Source organism: Strix aluco, chromosome 7, assembly GCF_031877795.1.
Source record: "Strix aluco isolate bStrAlu1 chromosome 7, bStrAlu1.hap1, whole genome shotgun sequence".
Classification (NCBI taxonomy): domain Eukaryota; kingdom Metazoa; phylum Chordata; class Aves; order Strigiformes; family Strigidae; genus Strix; species Strix aluco.
In genome coordinates, this window is record NC_133937.1 from 5082880 (window position 1) to 5110603 (window position 27724).

Sequence of the window (27724 nt, forward strand, 5' to 3'; positions counted from 1 at the left end):
GAGTGAGCACGGAAGTGACAGACTCGCCCCTGGGCATCCTCAGAGTAGACCTTGGAATGCTCCAGGCTGGTGGGAGTTAGGTTTCCTCTACTCTCACCTCCTTTCTACTCCCCTGGCAGGATCTGACCTGTTCTTTTACCACAGTGCTAGCACAGTTGCATAGTTAATCGGTTCAGGAAGCTGATGGGTTTCCCTGAAGCTAATTTATACTGTTTTGTTCTGCTGTTTGACTGCACCTTTGGGTGCTGTTTGACCTTTTACCGCAGCCAGGGTAGATGGACTAGATACCATGGTGTTTCCACTGATCTGATGAAAGGTTAACCCAACAAAAGAAATGGTGATTTTACTGGTGTCACCTTACTGAACCAGCTCATGCTGTGGCTGCACACTTGTTAGATCTGATGCAAGGTAAATTTAATCTCAGATTTAGCTTTAGGAATAAACTTGCTACCTGGGGTGGCAGCAGGCAAGTATATATTACTGAGGCAGTAGGTTCCCCTCATACATTTTCCTGATTAAATCCATGGCCTAAAAAATCGGGGCATATAAAGCATATTAACTTTTTCTAAGTATAGATAGCTAACTCCCTGTTTGTCACAGGATTGCGAGGAGCAGATTTCATTATCTTGTGATAAATTTTTGACAATAAATTCCTGAATTTACACAGTTCAAACTTGATGAAGAACATTGATGTATCTTAAAATTGTAAGAACATTTTTTTCAACCACTGATGCCAGAAAGAATTAAAAGAGCCACAGTCTGAACACTTCAGTGCAACTTTTGGTACTAAAGTAAGGTTTGGTATTTTTCTGGATTTCACAGGCTCTCTGTAGAGACTCCCCAGACTGCTTGGATTTTAGCTAACTTCAAAAAAATATTTAAAACCTATTTTGTACTTTTATAACCATATTCTGTTAAGATATTTGTTTTTTAGTGTATGACAAATGTATAAGCAACATGAAAGAGACTACAGAACACAAGGTTATGAAGTGTACACAGTAAAAGTATGTAATCCCTTTTAATACCGTACAAAATTACGTGACTGCATTTTAGTATTGACACATAACTGTTAAATTGCAAGTAAGCTTATATTAGAGGTTCTGCAATGGAAAGCAACATTAATGTAATTTACTGCATGTATTTCAGGACTATCCCAAAGAAAACTAAAGGGAATGATTTAAGTATGTTCTCACCTTTTAAGATTCAAGCTTTGATTCTTCTGTTGGGATGTCTAAGCGTTGGCCAGAACTGTCTAGAGCCTCATACCGTTTCCCAATGTCTGGCTAAATTAAAGAGATATAAGACCAAATTCTTTAATACATAATTTTCCTGACGTTTAAACTACAGAACAGTCATGCGGTGATGTATTAGGGATATATTTAATACCTGCGTCCTTCAATCTTTGCCAGAAGTGATGGTCTGCAATCCAGAATGCTTTGCTGAAGGGGTGGTTTTGTGGCCGAAAAAAAGCAAAGAAAGGAAATCTGCATATCTGAAACTTCTGTATTACCTCTGAAAGCCTGTCAGTGAACAGCACCGAATGTAAGAACAAGTTCTTCTCAGAGAAAAAGTTGACTCTCGGGCTGAGATTCACCCATAAGCGGTTGGGAGCAAAAAGGCACATCTGATTTTACCTCATACTTCTGCACTGGTATCATAAGATGGGCCACGGTTGTAAGCGCACTTGATGCTGTGGAAACAAACGACAGGGAGGGCTGAGAACCGCCCTCTCCGGCACAGCCCCAAGAGCCGTTAGGCCCCTCACGGCAGCGGCCGGAGGAGCCGCGCGCTACTCCGCGCCCCGGCGGGGAACCGCCCTCCCGGCGCCTGCCATTGGCTGCGCTAGCGCTCTCCCAGCCAGTGGCCGAGCGGGGAGGCCTGAGGGGCGGGGCTTCTCCGGGACGGCGGGGAAGGCGGCGGTTCTGCGCCTGCGCCCCGGCGGCCTGGAGGGCTCTTGTGAGGCGCCGGGCTGGGGGGTCCGCGTCTGCTTGTCTGCTGGTGTCGGGGCCGGGTGGCGGAGCTGAGGCGGGACGAGCCGTGCGCGGCGGCGGAGGGCCCGCTCATGGCGGAGAGGTAGCGGCTGAGTGGCGGGGAGGGGGATGAACAAAGTGGGCGGAGACGGCCGCGAGCGCCGGGGTTTGAAATTTCAAGTTACTCCCCCGCTTCGCGCCTTTCTCGGCCCCTCCGGGCGCGGGAAGGTGGAAAGGGGTCCTGAGGGCCGCCGCAGCGGGGACGGGGCGGCGCAAGCTTTTCTCGGTGGGGGAGAGAAGCGGGGAGCGCTGGGGGCTGCCCGGAGTAACGGGTGAGAACCGTTGCTTAGCGAGTAACTGGTGTTTGCGCTGGGCAGGGCAGGCTACGGGCGGGCTGAGGGCGCCTCTTGCGAGCTCTGTCCTTGCCTGCGCACCGGTGCGCTGCAGGCACCCTTCGGTGTCAGGGGAGGGGCTGGTCTGACTGCTCTATCTGAAACTTTAGCTATTGGCCCGATGAAAACTGAACCTTCTAATTATGTTGGGGTTAAGGGGGGAAAAAGTTAGTTCTCTGTGTTTGATGTACTTGGGTGATAGTGGGGGTTCTTACGTGGCTTACAGTGTTCAAAGAGATACAAGCTTTCTCACAAGCACAGGGTTGCAGTACTGTTATAATTAACTTCTAAATGAATACAGATATATGGACACCAAAAGGAAGCCCTAGCTGCAGTAAATAGCAACTAACTTAATATTTATGTCTCCTTCCTTATGTCTCATATGTCCGAATGCTTGTTTTTCATCCCTGTCACACAAAGAGATAATGTGGAAACATTACCAGAGAGAAGTTTTCCTACACTCTGCCTGTACAGAACTAAAAAGCCCCGCTAAATGTATATAAAAATTGAAGAGGGTTACATTTGGGTTTATACTTGAAACTTTCCCTTTTCTTGGGTATGGGTTGGCTGTTTTCAAATAGTGTCATGTCTTTGCACTAATGAATTGTTACTTCAGCTTTCAGAAGAAAGTGACTGGCTCCCCTGACACAATACTTAGGAATGGGTTGAACAACAGATACCGTGTGTTGGAAGTCAGTGTAATGCAGAGGAATGGAAGTGACCCTGAGAAACACTTGACAATTACAGCATCTGAGTCACAGGAAGATACACAACTGTGCATTCTTAGGAATGGCTGGTAATCCATACAGAAATGTAGATGTCTGAAAAGAGGATGAAATACTGGATTATTAAGTCAATTTTCTTTGTGTTGCCTTTGAGATGAGCTTTACTGTCTTAAAAGTGACACGAAATGCTGGAACAACCTTTATCTAATGCAATATTGTCAGTATATTAGAGTAATGGATATTCATCTTGAGAGAACTGATGTCATGTAACTTGTGTTGAGTGGTTATTGCTACCTTAAAATTTTGTCTTTGTACTAACAAACAGCAAGACAATAAACTTAAAGCAGGTTATTTTGTTGAAGTATTGTCTTGCAACAGTGAGAAGTGTTCTAAATGATGTATGCTCATTGTACACGTAAAGGTACAAAGCTATGTCTGTAAAATGTCAGGTTTTATTCAGTCTCTTAAAATCACCTTAGCTTGAGCTGTATTGCAAAAGTTTTTTCAAGTAAGGATAGGATTCTAATTTAGGTGTTTGTGCATTGCATGGTGTGTTACAGAAGAAAAGACTAGCTCTTTTGAAACACATGGGCATGCACAAACTAATTGGCACTGCTTTTCATTTGCATGCAGGCCTGAAAGATGGGAGAAAAGTATAAGGCTCCATTTCTTGAAGGAAAAAAATATAAAAGATCTTGAACCCTGACACTTCTAAATCAATAAATACATTTTTAGGTTTTGCTGAGCTGCTGAAACAAGCAGAATTGTTAAGTAAAAAGGTAGATCTCATGTAATAAAAAAGTAGTATGCCAGTATAAAACATAACAATACTGAAGTGGCTCAGTACACGGATCTGGAATAACCTGAAGTCAACAGGATTCCCCTACATTCAGGCTGTCCTGATGCATGATCCAGTACTCAAAGCTATCAAAGTTTTGTCAGTAAAAATTCCTTTAGTCACTTTCAGAATTTATTTAGATCAACTTCTTAAAAAAGAATCACAATAGCCTCCGGCTTCAAAGTATGTTGAATTTGATATATTAATGTCTAATTTCTAATACATTGTGTCCATAACTTGCAAATGGTTGTTCAAATGTGTTGTGTTATAGGGAGTCTGTTCCGGTTGTTCCAGGAGACATCATTCATTTAGAAGGGGAATGTAGCTCCGGTACCTGGGTCATAAATGAACAGTCTGGATACCTGGTTCTTTACCCGGATCTGCTGCTTTCTGGCACTACAATATCAAATAGTATTCGATGTATGAGAAGAGCAGTGCTGAGCGAAAGGTTTAGGGTAAGTGTTAATTCTAGAGCATCAAGCGCCTCAGTGGGTTACCGTTCCATTGAGACTGATGGTTTAGCTCAATACTAAAACTGGCTGAGATGCTGTATTGTAAAATGTTGACATTAGCTATTCGTGATGTTTACAATATAGAACAATTTAGAATGAAAACTGCCTCTGAACTTGTGTTTTTTGAGAATTGTGGCTGAAATAATTCTGTATTCTTAATATAGCTAGTGAGACTAAGAAGTGGTCTTCCCACTTAAAATTCTGGCAACACTTTTGAGAATCTCTTGCCACATTTTGTGTGGATGTGAATCCTTTGTGAGGGATGTGCCTCTTGTTGACCATATGAAAAAGTAACCACACTCAGCCAAGGTAAAAGCCTCTGAAAAAAATCAGCCAATTCTGTTAAGAATGGGTGTGGGTTAACTCTGGAATCTGAATCCAGCTGCTGGAACTTGGAAAGAGAAGTTTCTTGTGGTAGCATCCTTGCTGATATGTGGGTGGCAGAGAAGCAACAGCTCCCAATTTCAGCTGAGGAAAACTTCCAGATGTGGTAGGATTATAAATCCAAATGGGAAAGGGAATCATAATGGAGTGGTAATCAGCTGGGAGCCTGGGACTGAAACAAGAAAATAAAGTACAGGAGATTAAGACTGTGAAATGGTGTCAGCCCTTCGTTAGCAGAGTAATGAGAGTAAACTAATCATTTGGAAGGGACAATGCAGAGGGTCCTGACCCTGCAATAACACCACCCACCAGTTGTGAGTGCAACTCACAAGTGCCAGGTCTGTAAAAGATACCAGTACGTACTTAAACCACGATGATTAGATTTCCAGTTGTTTGGTGGCAGCTCGTGCAGAGGTTGTAACTTACTACCACTTTCAATTCTTATGAGTCTACAGAGCCCAGTCCCGTGATGGGTTTCTGAGCCATTTTGGTGATACTTGGAATAATTCTGTGTGAGTTGGTAACAGAGAGAAAACTGACTCATGCAAAAAATAATATCTGTACGATTGTGAAGGTAAGTATTTGCATTAGGAAATACTGCTATTAATACTGGCCACAGGCAAAACTTGATCAAAATTCATTTTAATCTGTGCCTTTGTTTCTCACCTATCAATCACATAAGGATTGTATCCTAACATTATCAGGGTTGGGATAAAAATGAGAGATGAAGCAATAGGAGAGATCCACTTCAATTTAGCTGTTTTCACAGTGAGGTTTGAATAGATATTAGTTAATGAGGTGAAAGCTCTAATGATCTTGCAAGTGCAGTCCATCATGTGCAGCAAATAAAACCCAGAAATTTAATAGAAAAGTTGGTATGAAGTAGTCATAAATCTTCATGTGTGTATGTGTGTTATATAACATCTGTTGCAGGGCTCGGAGTCTGGTTCGCGCCAAACACTCATTGGTACAATTCTTCATGAAATTTTCCAGCAATCAGTAACAAATCACTTGGCACAAGAAAAAGTAGAAGAACTAGCAAATAAAATTGTGTACGGACAAAAGTATCTCAGAGAAATGTAAGTAATAATGCAGGTGTCTTATGTTTGGAAGACAGGGTAGGAACACTTGAACTAGCAGGTAAAGTTCTACTTTAAAAAATATGGCACTAGTATTGGGAGAATATTCTGCCAAATGACCTTGCTTAATGAAACTTGGGTATCTTTTTAGTAAGATGATTCCCTGTTTCATAATGTAATTTAATTTGCCTTCCCTGCTGAGCTACTTCTATAGGTCTGAACTATGCTTCTGGAGTAACTATATGTAGTTAGTGTTTTTTCTTTCAGGCCAAGCAGGTTGAAGTGCTTATGGCATTAGATTTCCAGGCTTCTCTCAAAGCTGAGTTAAATGTGACAAACATAATTAATTTTCATCCTCAGGAGATGAACTAGAAACTCATGACTGACCAAGCATTGAGATGTCTGATGTTTTCATATTCTTTATCAAGTTACTTAATGGCTCACTTGTTAGAGGACCTTTAACTTATTTTCTCTGCAAAGCTGACAGAAATGCTAGCCAAATAAATAGACTTCATATTTCCATTAGAAAATGGCAACATCGTTTTAAGATTTTATTGCAGACTTGATTTCAAATCTACTTCAAGTCATATAAAAAAAAAACCAACCCTATATCTAGAATATTATAAATTGTATGTTGGGCAATGCCAGTATCTGTTAGCCCCAGACGAGTTGGAAGTTAAAACTGTAACCAGATGTATTACTCTAGTTCTGTTAAGAAGGTAGCTGTTTTGAACTGTGACTGCTAAGATTATTTACAGGCTTTTGTGTCACTCTGGGCCTCTGTATGAAACTTGATTTGCAATTCCTCTTGGCATATGTAGGCTGCTATTTGTTGGGATTGAAAAGTAAGTTACGTAAGTGCTGGCTGTGGTCATTTGCACTTGTATAAATCTTTTTGTGCAAAATGCACTTGTATTTCTCTGTTGCTGTAGAATAATGACGTTATTTCCAGTGAATGCTGGCACTTAATTATCTAATGCCACATGATTAGGTTCTGTCTAATGAGACTTCTGCTTTCTTGTGTATTTGTAACTGTAGCAACTGCAGAGGATCATGATTCCTTTCCAATTAAAATGATCTGAAGCCTGTCAAAATGTATGTGAAGAACAAGTAGCACATCAGTGTATTCAGACAAAAAGCAAAGGTCTTTTTAAATTTTTTTTTAATGTTTTCAATTTTGCATAAAGCATAGGAATAGCCATTTTTAAATGTATGTATGAGTCTGGTACTCCTTTCTTGCAATCTAACTATTAGCTTTGTTTCATCACGTCTACTGTACTGATGCTTTCATTGTGCTGCACCTGTCGTTTCAAAAGTTATGTCAGAAACGAACATAGTGTATTCTGTCTCCTGTAACGGATGTTCAGTTATAGTTCTATGAATTAGTCAATTGAGTTGAACCTTAATGAATCTGTCATCTACAATTTATGGATGTTTATTAAAACTTGACAGTTATTTCATTAATCTTGTTGTTACTTGAGGCAAAATCTTGTACCAATAGCAGATCTAATATTTCTGTCTCCTTAATGTGCATGGCTTTATTTTTTTAGGTATCACTTAAATCTCAAACAAATGGAAATAATGCAGGAAGTGGAAGAATATTTACCATCGTTTTTCAAATGGGCAGAAGACTTCTTGCACAATCCAGCTAACCAAAATAAAATGCAACTAAAACTGTAAGAAGCCAGAATTAAAAACTGGAACCATTCTACCTTGTATATTCTGTTTGTTTTACTTTTAATTTTTAGAGTAAGACTTTTTATGCAAATCTGTTCAGTGATATGAAGCCAATTTTGGCCTCAATGCTAAAATAGCTAATTTTGAGAGCTGCATGTTTAGCTGCCATTGTGAGTACCAGGGAAGATGTTAAGACTGAGGGTGAACTGACATAAAGATCTTATTGGTCTTAAAATCCTTGTAAACAGCATGGTATGAAGTAGAACTTTTAGTAATTAGAAAAGGAAGCATATTTGATCTACTAAGCTAGAAGTTACTGTGAATATGTGCAAGGCTACAAATCGGAATGTGAAACTATTTGTTAATCAAATGTACTTCTTGACTAAGATAACAGTTTATCAGTGACATGGTGATTTTACTCAGCTGCTGCTGAGCTCTTCTTGTCTGTGACTTCTTGCTGTTAATTGTAATAGCCACAGAGCGTTTAAAGTTTCAGTGAAATGGCAGGTCTGAGTAAAATCTGTATGCTACTTTCTAGAGTATATTATTAAACATTTCGAAGAAACAAAGTGTTTTAGAGTATGGTTATTCAGAAAAGAAAAAAATATTAAAAACAGTTTGAGATTCTTTTTTAACTTTGAAATTAAGGTGAGTAGGAAAACTGCATGCCAGTGTGCAATTTAAAGTAACTTTCTGATATGGTACTTTCTCTGTTAATGGGAAGATAGTTTGAATGAGACTTGATGTGCTTTATTTCCAAAGTTCATATGTAAAGAGCACCTAGAATGCAAAAAAAAAAAAGGTATTTAATTACAACACACTTTAATATTTGAATATTAAGAATTAAGGGAAATTGTTAACTTCTGACTTAATTTTCTTCCTAGGTCAAGTCATGAAAAACCAGAAGATTTGTATTCTAAGATACAGATTGTAGATATCTTAGACATTGAAGAGAATATCTGGTCTCCCAGGTTTGGGTTGAAGGGAAAGATTGATGTTACAGCCAGAGTGAAAATCCATCGCCAGTCTGGAGTACAGTCCAGGATAATGCCGTTAGAGCTCAAGTCTGGCAAGGAATCTAATTCCATAGAGCACAGAAGTCAGGTACAAAACCCAAATGTCTAATTTCACTGTTGTTGGCTATGTATACTTTTTTATTTTATTAGATGACCTATTTTGTCTTATGAATGTCAGACACTTTGTATGTGGTATAATCTAGATTTATGGATGGCGGCTGATCCTGGCATGTCCAAAGCTGCTGATATAAAATGAAAGCGAACTGAGGAGTGAGAAGTATATACATTTGCCAATTCCAAACACATTTATAGTTCTTATCCTGAAATATCTGGGTTTTAATCTCCTCTTACTACACTCACGTATTAGGTTGAGGCAGACTGCTTCAGGAATTAGTGTCGTGCATCCTTCCCTAAAGCTGGCCTGATCTAGAAGTAGTAGCCTTGTTACAAGCTTTTAAGGAAGATGCCTTTTAATCCTCAGTTAGGTGCTTACTACTTACAGCTTCTAGATTACTTGTGATAGTAATGGCTGCTTAACCATATAAAAAATGGAAAAACTAAATAGCTTATAATGTATTTTGTTTTTAATACATTGTAATAAGTTTACATATAATATTTGCAGGTTATTCTTTATACATTGTTGAATTTAGAACGGAGAGTGGATCCTGAAGCTGGATTTCTTCTTTATCTTAAAACTGGTACTATGTACCCTGTTTCAGGAACTCGCATGGACCGAAGAGGTAAAGTTGTTCCCCTTCCCCAGAAACCATAATTATCTTAATTAAAATGAAACACTTTAGTAATAGTTAGAAGGTTTACTCTTGTGAACATAGCTCTATTTAGATATCACTTGTTTTAATGTTACTAATTCCAGTAAGATTATGTTAAAAACTTGCTTTATTAATACTCTACTAGGACTTTGCTGTATGAATACTCACTTCTTAACTGACTAAAAAGCTGATGGCTAATTACTTTTGAGTTAGAAGGTATTACAAACCAACCCCAAAACATCTGCTTAGTTTGTTCTTTTCTTGACAGAATTAATAAAGTTAAGAAATCATGTGGCCTTCTACTTAACGCACAGTACGTATAAATCTGCTGTGGGAAAAGAGCATTCACAGCTTGCTGCTTTGCCTCCTGTAATCGATGACAGTCAAGCCTGTAAATATTGCTCCCAAATACACAATTGCTTTCTATACAGCAGGTAAAAAAAAGTTTCACTTGTGTTTTTTAAAATAAGCTTGAACAATTGTAACTTTTGATACTGTGATTTCACTGTCATGGTTGACAGTACCTTTTTTCTGTATTGAGGACTCTTGCACCCCAAAAGAATGTTCCATAGACCCCACTGCAACTTTTATAGTGCAAGTCCCTGAGCTCACAGAGACTTAATGTGTTTGCTCAGATACACTTGCTGCAAGACGAAATCTGAGATAAGTCTCAACAAAGTACTTGATGCCAATAACAGATTTATATCTAAGTTAATAATTATGATTTGAAAAAGCTATATTCTTGCAGCTCTTTGAAATGGGCAGTCTTATGAGGCTGAATTATGTATGGCTGGACAACAGCTCTCTGACTGCGTAGAAGATTGTTTCCCTATGGGGTATCACACAAGTAATGATACGTTGATATTATTCTGCTGAAGTGTTAGTGCATCTCCTTTTAAAGAGAAGACATGAGTAAATATTTGATAAATTTTCACATAACATTATTGTTTTAAAAACTTATAAGTTTTACTATTGTTTTTATGCTGCACAAAAACCAGAACAAATTGTGTACTGAAGAGATCAAATGAGATGTGTTAGAACAGGAGAACTTTAGGGGTGATCTTGTGTAAATATAATGCCTGATTGTTTTTAAAATTGAAGGGGCAAAAGGAGCTAGCTTTGTGGACATACATGATATGCTTTTGTAAACTAGTTTTTGTGAAATATTGCTTCTAATATTCAGTTGTTGTAGCAACAGGCCTATTACTAACTGGGTAACTATTAACTTCTGAAACAACTTTTTTCTCTTTGCATTTTGTGTACATGATTAGGTATAATGTCTTGATATTTAGTTCTGAGATAAATTGACTTGTCTGCTTGTGTATTAACTATTAAATCCCCTTCACTTAGCTAAATCTCAATATAGTATTCATATGATACCAAAAAAGAAATAAAAGATCAACTATCTAAATGTATACAGTACTGTCTTTGAAGTGTCTTTAATTGGTCGTTGACTAACTTATTGTCCTTAATTCAAAATCAGAGATGATATAAAGTTACTAATATGAGACTGTTCATGTGAACATAGGATACAGATTCAACTTTATTTCAATGATGATAGATTAATCTATCTGGTATGTTACAGTATATATTTAGATTGGCATTATGTACATATAGACTTGCAAGAAAAAAAGATATGAGTTGACTTTTTCCTGTGTTTGGTTCTATTTCTAGAGCTGTAGAACAAAAGATGGCCAGTGTGTCTTTTCCTCCTGCTATGGTGCCAATTATTGAAAGAGAGACCCAGCACCTGAAACCTTCCCACTTGGAGTATTTCAGCCTGTGGTATCTAATGTTAACCCTGGAGCTGCAAAGTGGAGAGGGTAAAAAGGGATATAAAAATATATGGATGATACCTTCCATGGAAAGGTAAGATGTAATGTCTAACCCGGTACAAATGCTGCTCCCTTCAATAACTGGAAACGAGGCATTGCCAACTGGTGTTTTCACTTAGTGGAAAACTAGATGTTTTCTAGTGCTGGCAGAAATAGTCAAATATGCTACTTGCATAGGTAGGTTTTTTTGAGAGATGTGACCTAATGGAGACATTAGCCTAATAGATTTACTGGGTTTGCATTTGCAATATGATATTTGGTTTTTTGCTGTTAAGTCACACATAGGAAGCAGCGAACTGCAGCCTCAGTTTTCAGAAGCAGAATTGGTATAATTCTGTTTGTGCCTCTGGGGCTGAGGCTGGGTGCTGACTGTGAGCCCAGCTCACTGCTGGTTTCCTGAGGGTTTACTTGACAAACAGTGATGCATTTTGAACCATGCTTTTTGGCGTGGCTGTGCAGGTGGATAAAAGCAGACTAAGGGCTCTTATTGGCTGAAGTAGCATTTTATTATACATCACCTAGTCTAGCAGCAGTGGAAAAAATATTTGGCAGTTTGTAGGCTCATTTCAGGGCGTCTGTAGAAGTGAAATGCAGCTGAGGTGTTTGAAGTGAAACAAGCAACTCCATAAGCAAACACAGAACATCTTAGTGAAGTGGATCCATACATGTCTGTATTTGTTTTTTAAAAGGAAATTACAGATAAATTTAGCCTAAATATTGGAGTCTGTTCTTTGAACAAGTACAAGGTTTCTACATATTTTTACAATCCTTTTCTGGTCAAAGTGACTATTGTGAAGTGACTATTTAATCTTCCTGTTTCTTATGTGTGTTTTGGGGGTATTTGTTTGGGGATTCTTTTTTGTATTTTGGTTCTGGTGGTTCGTTGTGGGTGGTATGGCTCTCTTACTTGTGGGGGTTTTTTTATATTTCTCTTACTGAGAGGATATTAATATTAAAATATATTTCTTTTCTTAATATCTTCAGAGAGAAGGCTGGAGATTGTGTTGGAAACATGATCAGAGTTGATGAAGTGCAGGAAATTTCTGAGGGACAGTATCTACATTTTTTCCAACGTAGAAATGGTGTTATACCTGGAACAAACCTGTTGGTTGGTGATCGAGTGGTTGTGAGTGGAGAGGAAAATGGTTTACTTGGTTTGGCTACTGGCTACGTTAGAGAAGTCGGTGTGACAAAAGTCTCCTGTTTGTTGGGCAGGTAATGGAACAAAAGGAAAAATATCTGTTTGAAGACACTACGATACTGGCTTCAGGAACGGTACTTCTAGGTGTCCAAAAAGCTCTGTGTTCTGACTCTTGCTGGGCTTGGGGAAGCACCCTTCAGAAATTCTCTTACCTTGATGGAAAATGTCATGGCTTGGTCAGTGTGTATACCTGTGTATTTAACTAGGTTGTTGGAATGAAAGCATGCTTGCAAACTCCATTTCCTTATGTCTCTGACATGAGACTGTATGGATACAGTGGTTACTGTGTTAATGGTAATTTTCGTTATTCAGACTATATTGTCTTTAAATTGGCTCTGATCATGTTTTATTTAGATCAGTTAGTAGTGTGTTTGTTCTAGCTGTTGTTTCACTCTGGGACCACTGGAAGATATCATTTAGCACTTACTACTAAGTTTTTAATCCTCAGCGTACAGCTTGTAAACAGAATTATTTTGTCCATGTTACTGTCATCTTTCAGGAATTTGTCAAAGCTCCCTAAGAACACCATATTTAGGTTGGATCACGAAGAAGGAGATTTTGGTATAGGAGTCCCTTTTGAAAACCTTTCTAAACTGATGAAAGATTCCCCAGTCAGGTATGAAAAAATCAAATTAATTTCACACTTCCAGTATTTTTGGATAAAGTTTCTCAGCTGATGACTCTTTCTTGTTTCTTTTTATCCACAGTGAAAGGCTCCGCAACTTGATAATTGACTTCCACAAACCACGTTTTATTCAGCATTTGAGCTCTGTCCTTCCTCCAGAAGCAAAGGAAACTGTTGCAAATATTCTAAAGGGTACAAAGTTACTTTCCCCCAAATCCTCTGTTTGGTAGTAGGTCTCTATAGCCAAAGCATTTATCCCACTAAATGTAAGGGCGTTTTCCTGCTTTGAGGTCTAGTGATAGTTTTCTGCTTAAAAACTAAAACCAAGTTCTTACCTTGCATGTCTTCCTGTGATTAAATTAGTCTTAAACTAGTTGGAAGACCTGACGCAGGTATGTGTTTACAACTTTATTTTCCTTAGTTGCTGCAGCTTGCAGTTTCAAACAGTGTGCGGTACGATTGCCTTGCTAACGTTTACAGAAGGAAGGAATGGGGAAGGCTCTCGGATAGAGGAAGCAGACTTTGAGGGAGTGGAAGGAGATGGGTTTTGGTGAAACCATTCACTTGTATCATCACTCTTGCTGACTTGACTGCTCTGTAGTGTGTGATGCTTTGTGGCGCTTTTTTCTTTAAAAACAAAATTTGCTTAGGTATGTGGCAGTGTCTCATTTGGTGAAAATATTTCATTGTTTTCTGTCAGAGTTGTTTGTGAAAACAGAAATTTGACTGAATTGTCTTAGAGCAAATAGAACTTTTTATAAAAACTCAGTCTGAAGACTTTTTTTTTTTAACTTGAGCTTTACATAGTCCAAAGAGGTGGAACGTAGTACTGGTTTGCATCACTGGGGAAAAACAGCTCTGATGTAATGTTTCTTCTAAACAAGGTGATGCTATATGTGCAGCTCATTTCCCTTTGCTGTGAGCAGTATGTCTGAATGTGAAAGTGGGTATGATAAAATAGAAATGCCTGTGCACAATATCACATGGAGTCGGTCATTTAGGACATTAGGAAAAAAAGTCACAAAATGTCTAAGAATAAAAATGTCTTCAGTGATTTATTTCTAGGACTGTAGTGCAGACCCTGTACTATGTGTCTTGTGTATTACGTCTAATATCATTACTTCATTAGAACCTACAGACTTCCTCTGCTCAATTAGTTTCTTTAAGGGCTTTATTGGAGAAGGAAACTCTAGTTTTGTTTCATTAACTTCAGCAGTTATTACCATAATTATCAAGTGTAGAAATTTAATTTTTATTTTTCTTCTTAAAGGTTTAAATAAGCCTCAGAAACAGGCGATGAAGCAAGTGCTTCTTTCAGAAGACTACACACTTATTGTGGGTATGCCTGGAACAGGAAAAACTACTACAATATGCGCTCTAGTAAGACTGTGTACCTTGATGTTTAAATTTTTTTGGTGAGATTTAGAGGATAGCATTAAACAAAGTGTGTATAAAGCATACTGTCTAAAAAAAATTGTCATGACTTAGTCTACTGGTATCTGTGTAATTGCAAAGAAAACATTTTTTTTGGTTTAAGAACTTATATTTGGTAGAACTAAAATGTATATTGTGGAGTAGGATTTTCTTTTGCTTGTGTAGGAATATATGTGGGAGGGAAGAGATTGAAGTGTGATATTTAACCATTTCTGTGACACTTTAATATAAAATTCTTCGGCCCCAAATATCAAGTCCTCAAATCCGAAGTTACAGCTCAAAACAAGGGACTCCTTGGGGAAATCAGTAACTTGTCCACCGTAAACTGTATAAACCCGTGGTGCTGAAGCTATGTGCAGCCTGCTAGCCATCTCCTCTAGTTGGTTCCCTTTCCCCAGGAACGGACTCTAGGAGCATACTGGAATCAGGCTGTGGGCCAAACGAGTTTCTTGAAATAGCAGTGTCCTCTCACTTCCAGTTGTCATCAACTCCTGGGGAAAGAGGAGGCTGGAGAGCAAGCAGCTGCTGCTATTGTCAGATCAGTTCATTCTACTGAATCTGTTGTGGCTAAATTGTCATGGAGAACAGCGTGTGTGGGAACGGGCTGCCTGACTTGTTCTTGCAGTGCGGGGGATCTTTGGGGTACGGTTCCTTCCTCGCAGTCGCGGTTTGTGAGCGTGCGTGGATGTTGTCAGCGCTCTGTTTGCAGCGGGCGCAGTGAGCCTGCTGTTGATGAGAACCATCAGGTCTGTTGCCCATATTGCTTTGACAATAGCAAACTGGCAGAACTGGCCAGAAAGACTGATAGAAACAAAGTCATACTTGACTCCCTCCAAAACTTCTCGTGCTTTTCACCTAGTTAAACATCATATTGCTGATTCTTGTACATGAACTAGTAACTTTCTCTTTTCTTTCATTTCGCCACCCATTAGGTGAGAATTCTTTCTGCTTGTGGCTTCAGTGTTCTCCTGACAAGTTTTACACACACTGCTGTAGACAATATCCTGCTAAAGCTGGCCAAATTCAAAGTTGGCTTCTTGCGCTTGGGGCGAGCTCAGAAGGTTCATCCAGATATACGGAAATTTACAGAAGAAGAAATTTTCAGGTCCAAATCAATTAAATCTGTAACAGATTTGGAAGAGGTCTATAGCAGTCAGGTGAGAAAAGTGGGTTTTGCTAGCCCTGCAAATTATTAAGGATAATTACATTAGTATTCTGGTTGTTTGGATGCTGCAGAGTAGGAACCCATTCTAAGGGTATGTTACTGCTGTAAGAAATCTGAGCCAAAAAAGGTACTCGATCTCTGCATCGCTTCAATTTCTTTATAGCCAATAATGACCAACATTAACAGTCTGAAAGTTGAAAAGCATTGTTTATGTCCACACAGTGGGACTTATTACTTACAATTATAAGTTACTAAGACTCCAGTGCTTTTATCTGAGACCTGTGTGGGAGTGGTGATTAATTGCTGCAACCTCCTCTATCTTCACTCACGTATTGCTGCTGTTTGTCCTTTTTTCCCTCCCCCTTGTGCTCGTTGGGCCATTTGTACAATCAGCAGAAGGGGAAGAGAAAGTGGTGTGCTGTGGAGCTGACCTGGCCAAACACCAATTTTTGATTGAAAGATCAGTGCTGCCCGTGTGACTTGCAAACTGTAATGGGAGCTGGGTAAACTGAATCAGTGGCGGTTTTAAATTAAATTCATTGAAAGAATGAAGTTTCATGGTAGTTGGAGTAAATGCCAGTTTTACAAAGGCTGCCACTTACTTTTTGTTAATAGACAGTTCAGGGGAACGATTGAAATCCTAAGGGAAGTGACTTAACGTTTCATATTTTAGTCATTTTGGATTGCAATGGAAGCACAGCAGTGGGAAGAACCGTGCTGCTGTTGCTGTTTTATTGCTTCTTTGGAATTGAAAAAAACCACAAACCACATAATTTTCTACAGTAGTCATTTCAGCACCCTCTATGAATTGTATATGCATAGAACCTGATACCACTCTGAACACATGGCAGGAACAACCTGCTCTAAAGTTTTTGTTTGTCACTTGGAATCAGTGCAAGACTATGTGAGGCCAATGTGTGTGTAAGGTGTGCTGGTCCATTTCAAGTATTAATAATTTATTTTATATTTTAGTTTAGTTTAATGGGAAATATTATTTTTTCTTTTAACCTGGAAAACATAGTGCTAAAGGATATAAAATGTATCTTATCTTTAAATTTTCAGCCAGTGGTAGCAACGTCTTGCATGGGAGTAAATCACCCCATCTTTGTTCAGAAGCAATTTGATTTCTGTATAGTTGATGAAGCTTCCCAAATAAGCCAGCTCATCTGTCTGGGCCCACTGTTCTGCTCCAAAAGGTTTGTGCTGGTAGGGGATCATCAGCAGCTGCCTCCACTTGTACTGAATGCAGAAGCAAGGTAAGGTAAAATGCTGCTGGACAATTATCAGTAACGTGAATTCTGGGAAGGCTCTTGCAGTGTTTTGATTGACACTGTGTTTTTTTTTTTTGTTTTGTAACAGAGATCTTGGCATGAGTGAAAGCTTATTTAAAAGGCTGGAACAAAACCAAAATGCTGTTGTCCAGTTAACTGTGCAATACAGAATGAATAGGTATTTTAAACATTTATTGTGCTGGGGTTTTAATGTGGGATTGAAACTTTAAGATTTGACACGTTTTCTTGTTTTTTAAATCTTTAGTAAAATTATGTCACTGAGCAACATGTTAGTGTATGAAGGCAAACTGGAATGTGGCTCAGAGAAGGTGTCAAATGCCACTGTGAACTTGCCCAACCTAAAGAAATTGAAACTGGACATTGCAGATGCTTCAAAAACATGGTTGAAAGAAGTACTTGATCCAGACACACCTGTATGTTTTCTGAACACAGAAAAGGTAAAGTTCATTATGTTCTTCTCTCAAAATCGTATTTTTGATGCAAGTTCTCAATACAGTCAACATGTAAAACCATACAGCTTAGGTATGGTAAAATGTGTAACTAAAATAATTTTCTAGTAAAATGTGCAACACGCAAAAATGCTGTTAGTATAGATGATCAACTGGGGTGGTACAACTGCTGAAAACACTGCATCTAAGAGCAGCTGAAAAGTTTAATTCAGATAATATTTCAGAAAAAAATTGAATGTACTACAGACTTTGTTCTCATATATGGAATGTAGCTCAAAGTGTGTAGCCGTAGTGGATGGCCCTGCAATCACAGAATGATCTCATTTCCAGTGGGTGAGGGTCAGTGGTGTCCAAGCTGTGTGCCAGGGGCAGGAATAATTGTAATTCTCCATTGAATTTTGCAGATATTTTATACACTGAAGTGTGAGGGAGGAGTAAGTTGGTTTAGGTGTGTCCTTTCATGAGACTCAAATTTTTGCCAGAAAAATAAAACTCAAGTGGATAAGAATTATGCAAAAAAACCCCCAGACTTCTAAGTAAAATGAGGAAAAATATTCATTAGTACATATTTGTGGTCTCTAGTACTTGCTGTCACTGTAGTGACTGGATTATGAAGATTTGAGTCAATATTCCTCTTTAACAGGTTTTATGTTGATTTCTGTTAATACTATGTTTTGACAATAATTGTATTGACTGATGATCTTTTATGCTGACTCTAAAAACCTCTCCAATCTCTGTGCTCTCCAGGACATTCTACAGGATTTTTTTTTTAATAACAGTTCTGATAGTATCTATTCAGTGATCTGAAAAGAAACACAGTGTTTATTTTAGTGACTTGGAGAAATTTCTAAAAATGCCTAAACTGAACAGGAATGTCTCAATGGCTGCTGTGCCTTTCACAGAAAAGGCAGACAGTTGGTCCCAGGGAAGATATTTGTTCCAATAGGAAACTGGCTTATACACTGTTCATTTATTAATTATACTAAAACTGGTAATGTGAAAGCTAGAGTTTCTGTTCCATTTTTTTTTTTCTTCCCTAGAAAGCCCATCTTGATTATAAGACAGCTGTTCTGTTTATAGAACCAGCAGGGAAGTTTCACTTTCCAAAATACTCTTTGTTTTGTTGACACTTCAGGCTAGAACCATAGAGAGGTTTGGGTTGGAAGGGACCTTAGAGATCATCCAGTCCCAACCCCCTGCCATGGGCAGTGGCACCTTCCACTAGACCAGGTTGCTCAGAGTCCAACCTGGCCTTGAACACTGCCAGGGAGGGGGCAGCCACAGCTGCTCTGGGAAACCTGTGCCAGTGGCTCACCACCCTCACAGGGAAGAATTTCTTCCTCATATCTTATCTAAATCTGCCCCCTTTCAGTTTGAAACTGTTACCCCTCATCCTATCCCTACACCCCCTGATCAAGAGTCCCTCCCCACCTTTCCTGTAGCCCCTTTAAGTACTGGGAGGCTGCTCTAAGGTCTCCCCGCAGCCTTCTCTTCTCCAGCTGAACACCCCCAACTCTCTCAGCCTGTCCTCACAGGGGAGGTGCTCCAGCCCCCTGAGCATCTTCGTGGCCTCCTCTGGACCTGCTCGAGCAGGTCCGTGTCCTTCTGATGTTGGTGCCCCAGAGCTGGACACAGCACTGCAGGGGGGGTCTCATGAGAGGGGAGTAGAGGGGGAGAATCCCCTCCCTCACCCTGCTGGCCACACTGCTCTTGATGCAGCCCAGGACACGGTTGGCTTTCTGGGCTGTGAGCGCACATTGTTGGCTCACAGTCACTTTTCCATCCACTAACACCCCAAATTCTTCTCCTCAGGGCTGCTCTCAATCCATTCATCACCGGGCCTGTCACATGTCTCTGGAGATTTTCTGTCTGATTTTGGAGTTTCCTATCAAAGCTTCATGTAGTCATGGCTGGGGGGAGGAACAAAAAAAGCCCCAAACCAAATGCAACCCCAAACCCTCACCAAACACAAAAAGAGATAAAAATGGCATTTATTTTGTCTTCTTTAACTTTCAAGTGTTTTTTTTCCTTGTATACTGTTGTTGGTAGTGTAACCAAGAAAAACTTCTGAAGAAACATGGAAGGATACAAAAGGGGAGAAAGGAGAGGAAAAAATATCATATGACACCACTAGGAAGCTTTCATTTATTGTGCTTTTTAAAAAAGAAAAAAGCCTCTTGTTTTCTGTTTAATAATGTGACATGTTCGTGACAATAATCAGAAATCTATTTGTTCCTTTCCTGCGAAACCTTATCTCAGTCTGCACTTCCTCTGACATTGGGTCTGAATGTTGAAAAATTGTATCCTTGATTTAATGCCACTCTTCTGAGTAATTCTAGGCCAAAGTTGGTTTTGTTGACATTTTTTTTGTGTACTGTGTGAACATAATAAATATAAATGTAAGCATGTGTTACCATAAGCATGACCTAACTTTTAGAACTTTTTCCCCCTAAAATGGTTTTTGTATAGTTTTTGGCTACATTAATGTGGACAGAAACCAACTGCTCATTAAAACAGTGCTTTTCTGCTTGAAGAAAACTTGAGCACATGCAAATTTGGAGGCTTCTTAGGTGTGATGTTTTCGGAATAGTGAATCTTAAAAAAACCCCAACCAACCAACAGCACAGCTATAACACTAGCTCTTAATTCAGTTGTGATGTGACAGGTCATAACAGTTAGACTGAGTGCACGATGGCAGTGTGAAAACAAGTTATCTTACAGTAAGTAGTAAGGTGTGTAGCTGTTGAGAGACAAGCTTTAGAGAAACTGCTATTTTGGAAAAGGCAATGGAATCTTCTAATATGAAGGAAGATACTTTCTGCTTCTATAATCTACGCAACATACTGAGAACACAGTGTCATGTAAAAGAAGCTTGGAGGACATGTTGCAGAAAAATAGGATTCTTGCTGAAGTGTATAGTGCCCTACTTAAGCACCACAATACAGACTACTTTTTTGTATGTGGCTGGAATCCGAAAATAAACTTCTGAATGCAGTAGCCTACTATTAATATATATATGTGCTGCCTCAAGAAGACCTCTATATAGAGTTGCAGCAGTGTTGCATAGAGATTTGTCAATCTCTATTTGAATCTTTTTGTTCATTTGCAGTGCTTTAGTGTGCTAAGCATTGAACATAGGTTACACTTAATGAGCTATCCAGTCAGTTGAGTTCCTGGATTTGTGAAGCTTTTGATGCATGTTGTACACTGTCAGATTCTCTACATGTGCAGTGGTTCTGCTCTAGCAAGCAACCACTTACCCGGAATACTCTTACATATAACAACTGTGTGTTACTTGACCTACGTGTTAAACGTTTATAGCGATCTCCAAATTCAGCCATTCAGGTGATATTGGGGTGGGTGGTTGGAGAAGTAAAACGAATTGCAGTAGGATTCTGAGAGTGTTGCTTTAAGTCAGACTGTACCACCTCCCATTTAAGTGTTAATACTGTCATAAAAATTGAAAAGGAAAGCTGAACAAAGTGACATCTAAGAGAACAAAGTTGACGTATGTCACTAGTAACAGAGGCAGATAGTGGAATGGGTAAAGCAGTAAGTGGCAGTAAATGAATAAGGTACTAATGGAATTCAGAGCCAGAAAGCAGAGGCAGATTTAGTGTATGCTCAGTTTAGACTGTTTTTAAATGAAGAGGTTTGTTACTTTGACCCCGGATGTTTAGCTGCATGCCAGTTTACTGAAGGATAACATCAGGGACACATTCATCACTAATGATACTACTTAAACTCTAGAGAAGGCAAGAGATAAGCAAAGAGAATAAATTATAAAACTGTGATATCAAAATGGCAAGGGTTTACATTCTAAGCTTGTTCCTGGCTTTCTGGTCTCAATCATGCATGGAAAGGGAATTAATAGTTAAGAGATGGTAAATTCAGTGAATCCTTTTTTTTAAAAATTTGGAAGTTAAATTTAATGCTACCATTTTGGATAGTTCTTCCTGTAGGTTTAAACGTAGGCTTCAAACATTAAAAAAAAAAAAAAAAGACTTTGCTGCCATGAAAATGGGGAAAATTTGCTGTAAACCTCATTGTATGAACAGCCTTAAAACAAAAGTCCCATGTACAGTATAGTTTGCTCTTTTACCTTGTCAGGTAGGGAAATAACCTTTTGGTGGTTTTTTTTTTCCACAACTGAAAAGTCAGATGATCAAGCTTTGGCAGTTTAAGGTGACTTGCTAGTACCAGAAACTCAGTTCAGCAGATTGTTTCAACTTGTTTTGCAAATGCAATATTCTGAAGTTACAGTATAGGGTCTTAGATTCTCTGAAATTTGTCATTTAGCCTTATTTTTTTTGTTAAACCTGTTACTGTAAAAACACATATGATAGTGAGTTAGGGATCAGAATACAGTATGCCATTGTAGACAGCAAGAGTCATTGTTTTCTTTTTTTTTAAAGGTCCCAGCACCAGAACATGCAGAAAAAGGTGGTGTAAGTAATGTAACAGAAGCTAAACTAGTACTCTTCCTCACATCCTTATTTATTAAGGTATCTTTTTACTTTATTACATTGTCCTAAGGGACAGCTTTTCCATTTCTATAGTAATGACCACTATATGTATTGGGTTATTCTTTGAGGAATAAACTCAAGGATAAATTAAAGTTGGCTATGTGTCAGTACAGTGAGGAGCTTGAGGTCTGCATTCAGTTCCCTGTCCCTTGCCTGGTTGGATTTGGGATTCAAAAAAAGCTGGATGCCAAATTCTTTTAAGAGATGTGGACTTCCTTGTGAGGGAGGGGAGAGAATTTGCCTTTCTTCCTTATTTCATCTAGTTAACTTCAGGAGTAGTACAGACTAGGACTTCTGAATGTTCACCTCACAGTCTGAGGAAAGAAAAATGAGGATTTCAAGGCTATCTGTCTTTGTGCAAGCTTGGGAGCTTGCAGTTACTAATATTTTTCTATTTTCTTTAGTGAGTACCAGTTATACCTAGAGTTCCACTGACAGTTTAGTGTAGATGTAGCATCTTGTAGCACATATTAACAAAAAAAAAAAGGAAATCCTTGAGGGTCTTCTGACAGTAATGAGTATCCTGAGCGAACTGCAGTGACAGGTTTTTTGTTCTTCTGTTTCTTCTACATTCAGGCTGGCTGTAAGTCCTCAGACATTGGCATTATATCACCATACAGACATCAGCTAAAAACAATCACTGATTTGATGGCAAAATTGAAGGAGAACAGAGTGGAAGTCAACACAGTAGACAAATACCAAGGAAGAGACAAAAGTATCATAATTGTATCTTTCGTTAGGAACAGCAATGATGACAATGTAAGTTGGTCATATTAACTTTGTTTCAGTCATTTTAATAGTTAAAAACCTCATTTTCAAAATGCATCCATCTACACTAAATCCTGAATATCCAGTAGGAAACATAAAAGCATATTATGTTTATTTAACAGCTTGGCACCCTCCTGAAGGACTGGCGACGTCTTAATGTTGCTATCACAAGAGCCAAGCACAAACTAATCATGGTGGGCTGCGTTCCATCCCTGTGCCGTTATCCTCCCTTAGAGAAGCTGCTCTGCCATTTGCAGTCTGAGGCAATGATATCCTTTTTCTCCACACTGTTTTGTGAAAGGGGAAAGGTAAGATTGACTACTTGAGATTTGAGATAAGGACGGGAAGATAAATTATTTAGGTTACGCTTGTGACACTGATTCACAACACAGTACAAAATGTGCCGATTAAATATGTCAGATGCACTTGAGATCAAGCTAATGGATGGATCTAGAATCTTCAGTGTCGTCAGAAGTAGAAATAAAAGTCCATGCTGATTTGTAAATCAACTTTGACAAAATTTATTTTAATTTTGAGGCCCAAATTTTTAATGTTTAATGCTTTTGCATTTTTTTGTCATCCTAGTTTCTTGGCATCTTAATGTCAGTGTGATTTGTTTTCCTTGGAAGTACCATGCATTTAAACACATCTGGTGAGAGAACAGTTCATGAATGATGTCGCTGGAATGGAAAGTGGTGAAACTTTCAGATGACTTGTTGGTGTGGGGTGGTTTTTTTTTCTTTGGCATTGTACTGAGGTTGCTCTAGCTATGGCTGTTTCTATCACCTATTTAAATAGGAAAGACCTCCTTAGCTGCTTTCTTTGCAAACACCAATACATATTGAAACAAGTTTTGTGTTTTTGTGCAGGTAATACGTTATATCAAAATGCTTCCTTAACTTGCTACATCTTCAATCTTCCAGCAGGGGCTCATGAAAGTATCTGCAAGTGTAACATTTTATGATTGTGAAGATGGAGAGTTTTACAGGCCTTTGTGTATCTTCTTCTGGTGCTGCTGAATGTAAATAACTAGTTAAGGGGGGTATGTGCTAATGTGCACTGGTTAATCTGAATGAAGCCAAAATAGAAATCACATTTGATTAATTTAAAGGTTTTCTTTGAGTAAAATAACAGTCCACGTTTCTTTAAGCTGATTGTTAAGCTTGTCGTTTTAGTACTGGTGAATGTGTAACAAATATGAAGTGTTACGGTCATTCAGATACTGGATAGCTACTTCATTATTCACTTTTATCTTGACAAGCAGTTATCTGCATAAGTGCATGGGGAAACACTTGAGGCAGTGTGGGGGACTATACCAATGCTGCACTGAGTCACAGTTTTCTGGGCTCAGTTTGGTTTCAAAGACTTTAAGAAGTAGTTTACATACAGTAATTGCATTTATTAGAATTCCTAATTACGATGCTGTGTTGTTGTGCTGTTTGAAAATTAGAAAAAACTCCTCTCCCTCTTCAAAGCCTCACATTCTTTAAAGTGTACTTCTGCATTTTAAAATACTGAAGTCTTTTATATTTATATACATAATGTAATTAATCTCTCATGAAGATCTCTTGATGACTTTTCTAGTCCCTTGATTTTGTATACATCTGGGAGAAATGTGATGTTGATTCACTTAATTCCCTTTTATGAACTAACGTATTTAGCAGATAAATCGGTTGAAGTGAAATGCTGCCCAGTTGCACATCATAACTGAAACCAGAGTTTTACTATCTGATCTGTAGTCTTTTCTTCAAAAAAAAATTCCAAGAAACAAAACTAGAGATGCAGCTCGATGACCAAGTTTACATGTTCAGGTTCTATTTTTTTTGTAAAGATGATAGTATATGTATAATAATATCCTTTACTTGACAGATCTGTTTTAGTTTTCTGCTACCTCATACTCTAGACTGTTACTGAGAAGTTTCTTTCCAAGATTGCTGGTGGAAATGTCACTTTTTTTTTGGTTCTTCAAAATCATTAGTATTTGTTTGTCTTGGATCAATGTCAAGTGGTTGGGTACATATAGTTGCAGACAACTTCTAGATGTTGTGTGGGCATTTTCACTCTTTTAAACTGCTCCCTAACTTTTCTAATGTTTGAAATAAAAATTTAATGTTGGTTTTGTTATAGTTGTTTATACTTTGTTAATACTTTGCTTTATATAATACAGATATTTTGAACAGTGTGAAAAATTTGAATAGTTGACAAGATATTCTCTTAGGTGAAAATACACTCTTCCTCAACTGTATGTGCTTCAATCTTTCAAAAGATCAGAAAAATATGCTCTCATTACTGTAATGATTTCAGAATAACATCCTTGTGTAGGAAAGTTTTTCTTCCTATGTTTAGGATCTATGTCTACAAAAGTCTTAAGATTTAGCTTATCTATTTTCTTACACCAAATTATGCTTATCCAGGAAGTGATCTGCATTTTAAAAGGTAATAAATCTGCATATTAAAAAGGTAATAAGTAAATTAGAAGTACTGCCATCCCTCCACAAAGTTGCATGAGAAATGGGCACAAGAACAAACCCATATTTCCATATCTACTTCTACAATGTGTCCTTTCTTTTTCCACGGTAAAAATGAGATTGAGCAGAGATCTACAGATTAAACAATGTTTTAGTGTGGTATCTCAAACAAAATTGAGATGTGATTCTCTAAAATGCTTTTGCATCCTAATAAATACAGATATCAAAGGAATATCTTGTAAAAGTAAAAATAATCCCTTTTTTCTGTTTGCTGTCTTTAAAACAGCCTTCTCCTGCAGAAGCAGTCATCCATACTGCTGGAAAACCTACAGCCCCAGGTTCAGCGCTGACTTAGTGCATTGTGTGTTGCTGGGATTCTCAAAAAAAAAGTTTCATGCCAGACAAGTAGGATCAGAGCCTGATTACAAGGACTGTTTAATGTTTACAGGTGTAGGTTCCTTCTTTAAGAGGTGGGAATCAGGGACAGCAGAAGGGTCCCTGTTGCCAGGGGCTGTGTTCTATCCCCGTGCTGCCCTTGTCCTTCTGTCCTTCCTTGCAGGCCGAGGCCGTGACAGCCTTACTCTGTGCTGTCGTGTGTGTAGTGTCTGCAGTGGGGCCAGGGGAGGCGGGAGGCACACCCTTTTGTTCGACAGCTTTCTGGTTAGCTGTGCCTCACGAGGGGAGAGGAAAAAGCCTGATTTAGAGTAATTATGAAGGGAAGCAAAGCAAGTGGTGTAGTGCTTAGGGCGCAGTAAGTATAAACCGACATCCCCTCTCTGCATGATGAAAATGCATGAGTTAAACCTGCAGCGTTTTATGGTTTTCTGGTGAGACTCAAATTTCAAGGTTTTTAAGAATTAGAAATCAAGGACTTGTAAGTAGTTGAGATACTTCTGTTTTTTAGAAGATCAACTCCTTTTTAAGGAGTACACTCCTTTTTATGGTACTGAAGATTTCTCTGGAATAATAGTTTTTGTTCTGACACATTACTCAGCATTAGAGAATGATTGTTTGGAGGAAAGGCTAGGCCTTGAAGCTTTTAGTCACAAGAGAGCGGTAGAGACGCCTCACGTTGATGGTGCTGGATTGTGCTTCTCTCCCTCAGGGTGCCGCCTGCCCTGGTGAAGCCCCAGCTCCCCTCTGTGCTACCCCGCTCCCTCGGGGCCGGGGCTGCAGCCTGGGGGCTTAGCGCGGCCGGGGCCGGGCCGGGGGCCGGGGCGGGTCCTCCCGCCGCCGGGGGCGCCGTGGGGCGCGGGCGGAGGGGCCGGGCCCGCGCAGCGGCGGGACGGGACGGGACGGGAGGAGCCGCAGGGCCCGCAGGGAGCGGCTGAGGCGGCGGCTCCTCCTCTCCAGCCATGGGTGAGCGGCGGCTGCGGCGCCCGGGGAGCGGGGCCGGGCTGGGCGGGGGGGGCGCCGGGGCCGGCGGAGCGGGAAAGGGGGGGGCCTGCGGCAGCCGCCGCCCCTCAGCCGCCGCGGGGAGCGGCTGGGAGCCGCGTTGCGGCGGCGCCCGCACCGGCAGAAAATGTCCGCTGCGGCGGGAGCGGGGCTGGGGGCGGCCCGCGGGGTCGGGGCGGGGGCCCGGGCGCTGGAGCTCCTGGAAAGCCGGCGATGTTCGGGGGCCGCGCTCCGGGAAGGCGGGGGGGGGCTATGCCGGTGAGGAGGGAAATGCCCGTTTTGTGCCAGCCGTCGGGGGGCACGAGGACAGCTCGGTCAGCCGGTGGCCGCGGCGACTACGCGCTGGGTGGATTTCTGCACAAATACTGTTTGCAGTAAGGGCTTGGCTGCTCGTCCAGACTGGGAGAGGAATGTTGTCTCTTGGGCCAAGCCTTGCTAGTCAGGCTCCGGTGAGGCTGGCGACATCAGCGCCACCTGCAAATAGTCCCCTCGGGGGCTGCTGCTTTGGGGCAAAAAGAGCCCTTCAGAGCTCATTTTGCTCCATGTATGCGCAGTTTACCCCATACAATCCCTGAGCAGCAGTTACTAGAAAACATGTCATGTGAAATTCTAAATCTTGATTTTTTTTTTTTTAATTTGAAGAAGCAGGTGAAGAAAAATATGCAGGTAGACCACACTTTAAAACGGACCTAAAATGTGTTTTCTGCCTCAGAAAGACCAGGCAAGAGGGTTGACAATTAAAAGGACAGTAGACCTGGAAGTCTGTCTGTGGGGAGGATCAGCTCCAAAAGTCAAAATGAGGTCACCTGAAAAAGGAATTTTAAGATGCCTTTGGGGAAATGGGCTGAATAGGTGTCGAGGGAGAGCTATCCACCTGAAGTCTGACTCGAACAAGGCTTTTCCTGCAATAACGCTCGTATTGAGTACTGTCAATAGCGAACCTAATAGAAAAACAGGCAGCCTGACATGAGCTTTACCGACAGAAACGCCCCCGTTGTTGCAAGCCTCCATCTGTTCCAGACAGGGGTACTGGTGCTGCTCTGGGTAGGGTTGGTTCAGTGCCCGACGGCTGAGCGGGCAGGAAATTGAGACAAACTAGTGAGCTGTGACTGCTAACTGGGTAAAGTTTTGCTAGAGCACCGTTGCTAATTGTCTGCTGTGTCTTCTAACATCTTTTAATGTTTTCTGTTGAAGTACTGGTAA

At 39.9% G+C, this 27724-nt stretch overlaps 2 protein-coding genes across 3 annotated transcripts in view; both read left to right on the forward strand.

The window, feature by feature from the left end:
- Positions 1–1979: 1979 nt before the first annotated feature.
- Positions 1980–24779, forward strand: DNA2 (DNA replication helicase/nuclease 2). The gene is made up of 21 exons (XM_074830286.1): positions 1980–2073; positions 2979–3158; positions 4197–4380; positions 5755–5900; positions 7451–7576; positions 8462–8681; positions 9216–9333; positions 9632–9797; positions 11038–11232; positions 12183–12413; positions 12899–13015; positions 13107–13216; positions 14295–14404; positions 15391–15615; positions 16686–16879; positions 16983–17072; positions 17160–17352; positions 21780–21869; positions 22467–22649; positions 22781–22927; positions 23566–24779. The coding sequence occupies exons 1-21, from the start codon at positions 2063–2065 to the stop codon at positions 23620–23622; spliced, it is 3093 nt and encodes a 1030-aa protein (XP_074686387.1). The 5' UTR covers positions 1980–2062; the 3' UTR covers positions 23623–24779.
- The window catches only part of RUFY2 (RUN and FYVE domain containing 2), a 39420-nt gene continuing 28968 nt past the window's right edge, over positions 17273–27724 (forward strand). The window contains exon 1 of one of the 2 annotated variants that reach the window (XM_074830287.1): positions 17273–17352. In XM_074830287.1, coding sequence (XP_074686388.1) covers positions 17331–17352 — 22 coding nt within the window. In that variant the 5' untranslated portion in view covers positions 17273–17330. Of the gene's footprint in view, positions 17353–26388; positions 26486–27724 lie in introns of those variants that run through there. The other variant, XM_074830288.1, reaches the window with a different exon arrangement.

Coding starts and splice junctions, on each gene's coding strand:
- DNA2 (XM_074830286.1), top strand. Junction 15,616..16,685: donor AAGAGGTCTATAGCAGTCAG/GTGAGAAAAGTG, acceptor TTAAATTTTCAG/CCAGTGGTAGCAACGTCTTG. Junction 17,073..17,159: donor GTGCAATACAGAATGAATAG/GTATTTTAAACA, acceptor TTAAATCTTTAG/TAAAATTATGTCACTGAGCA.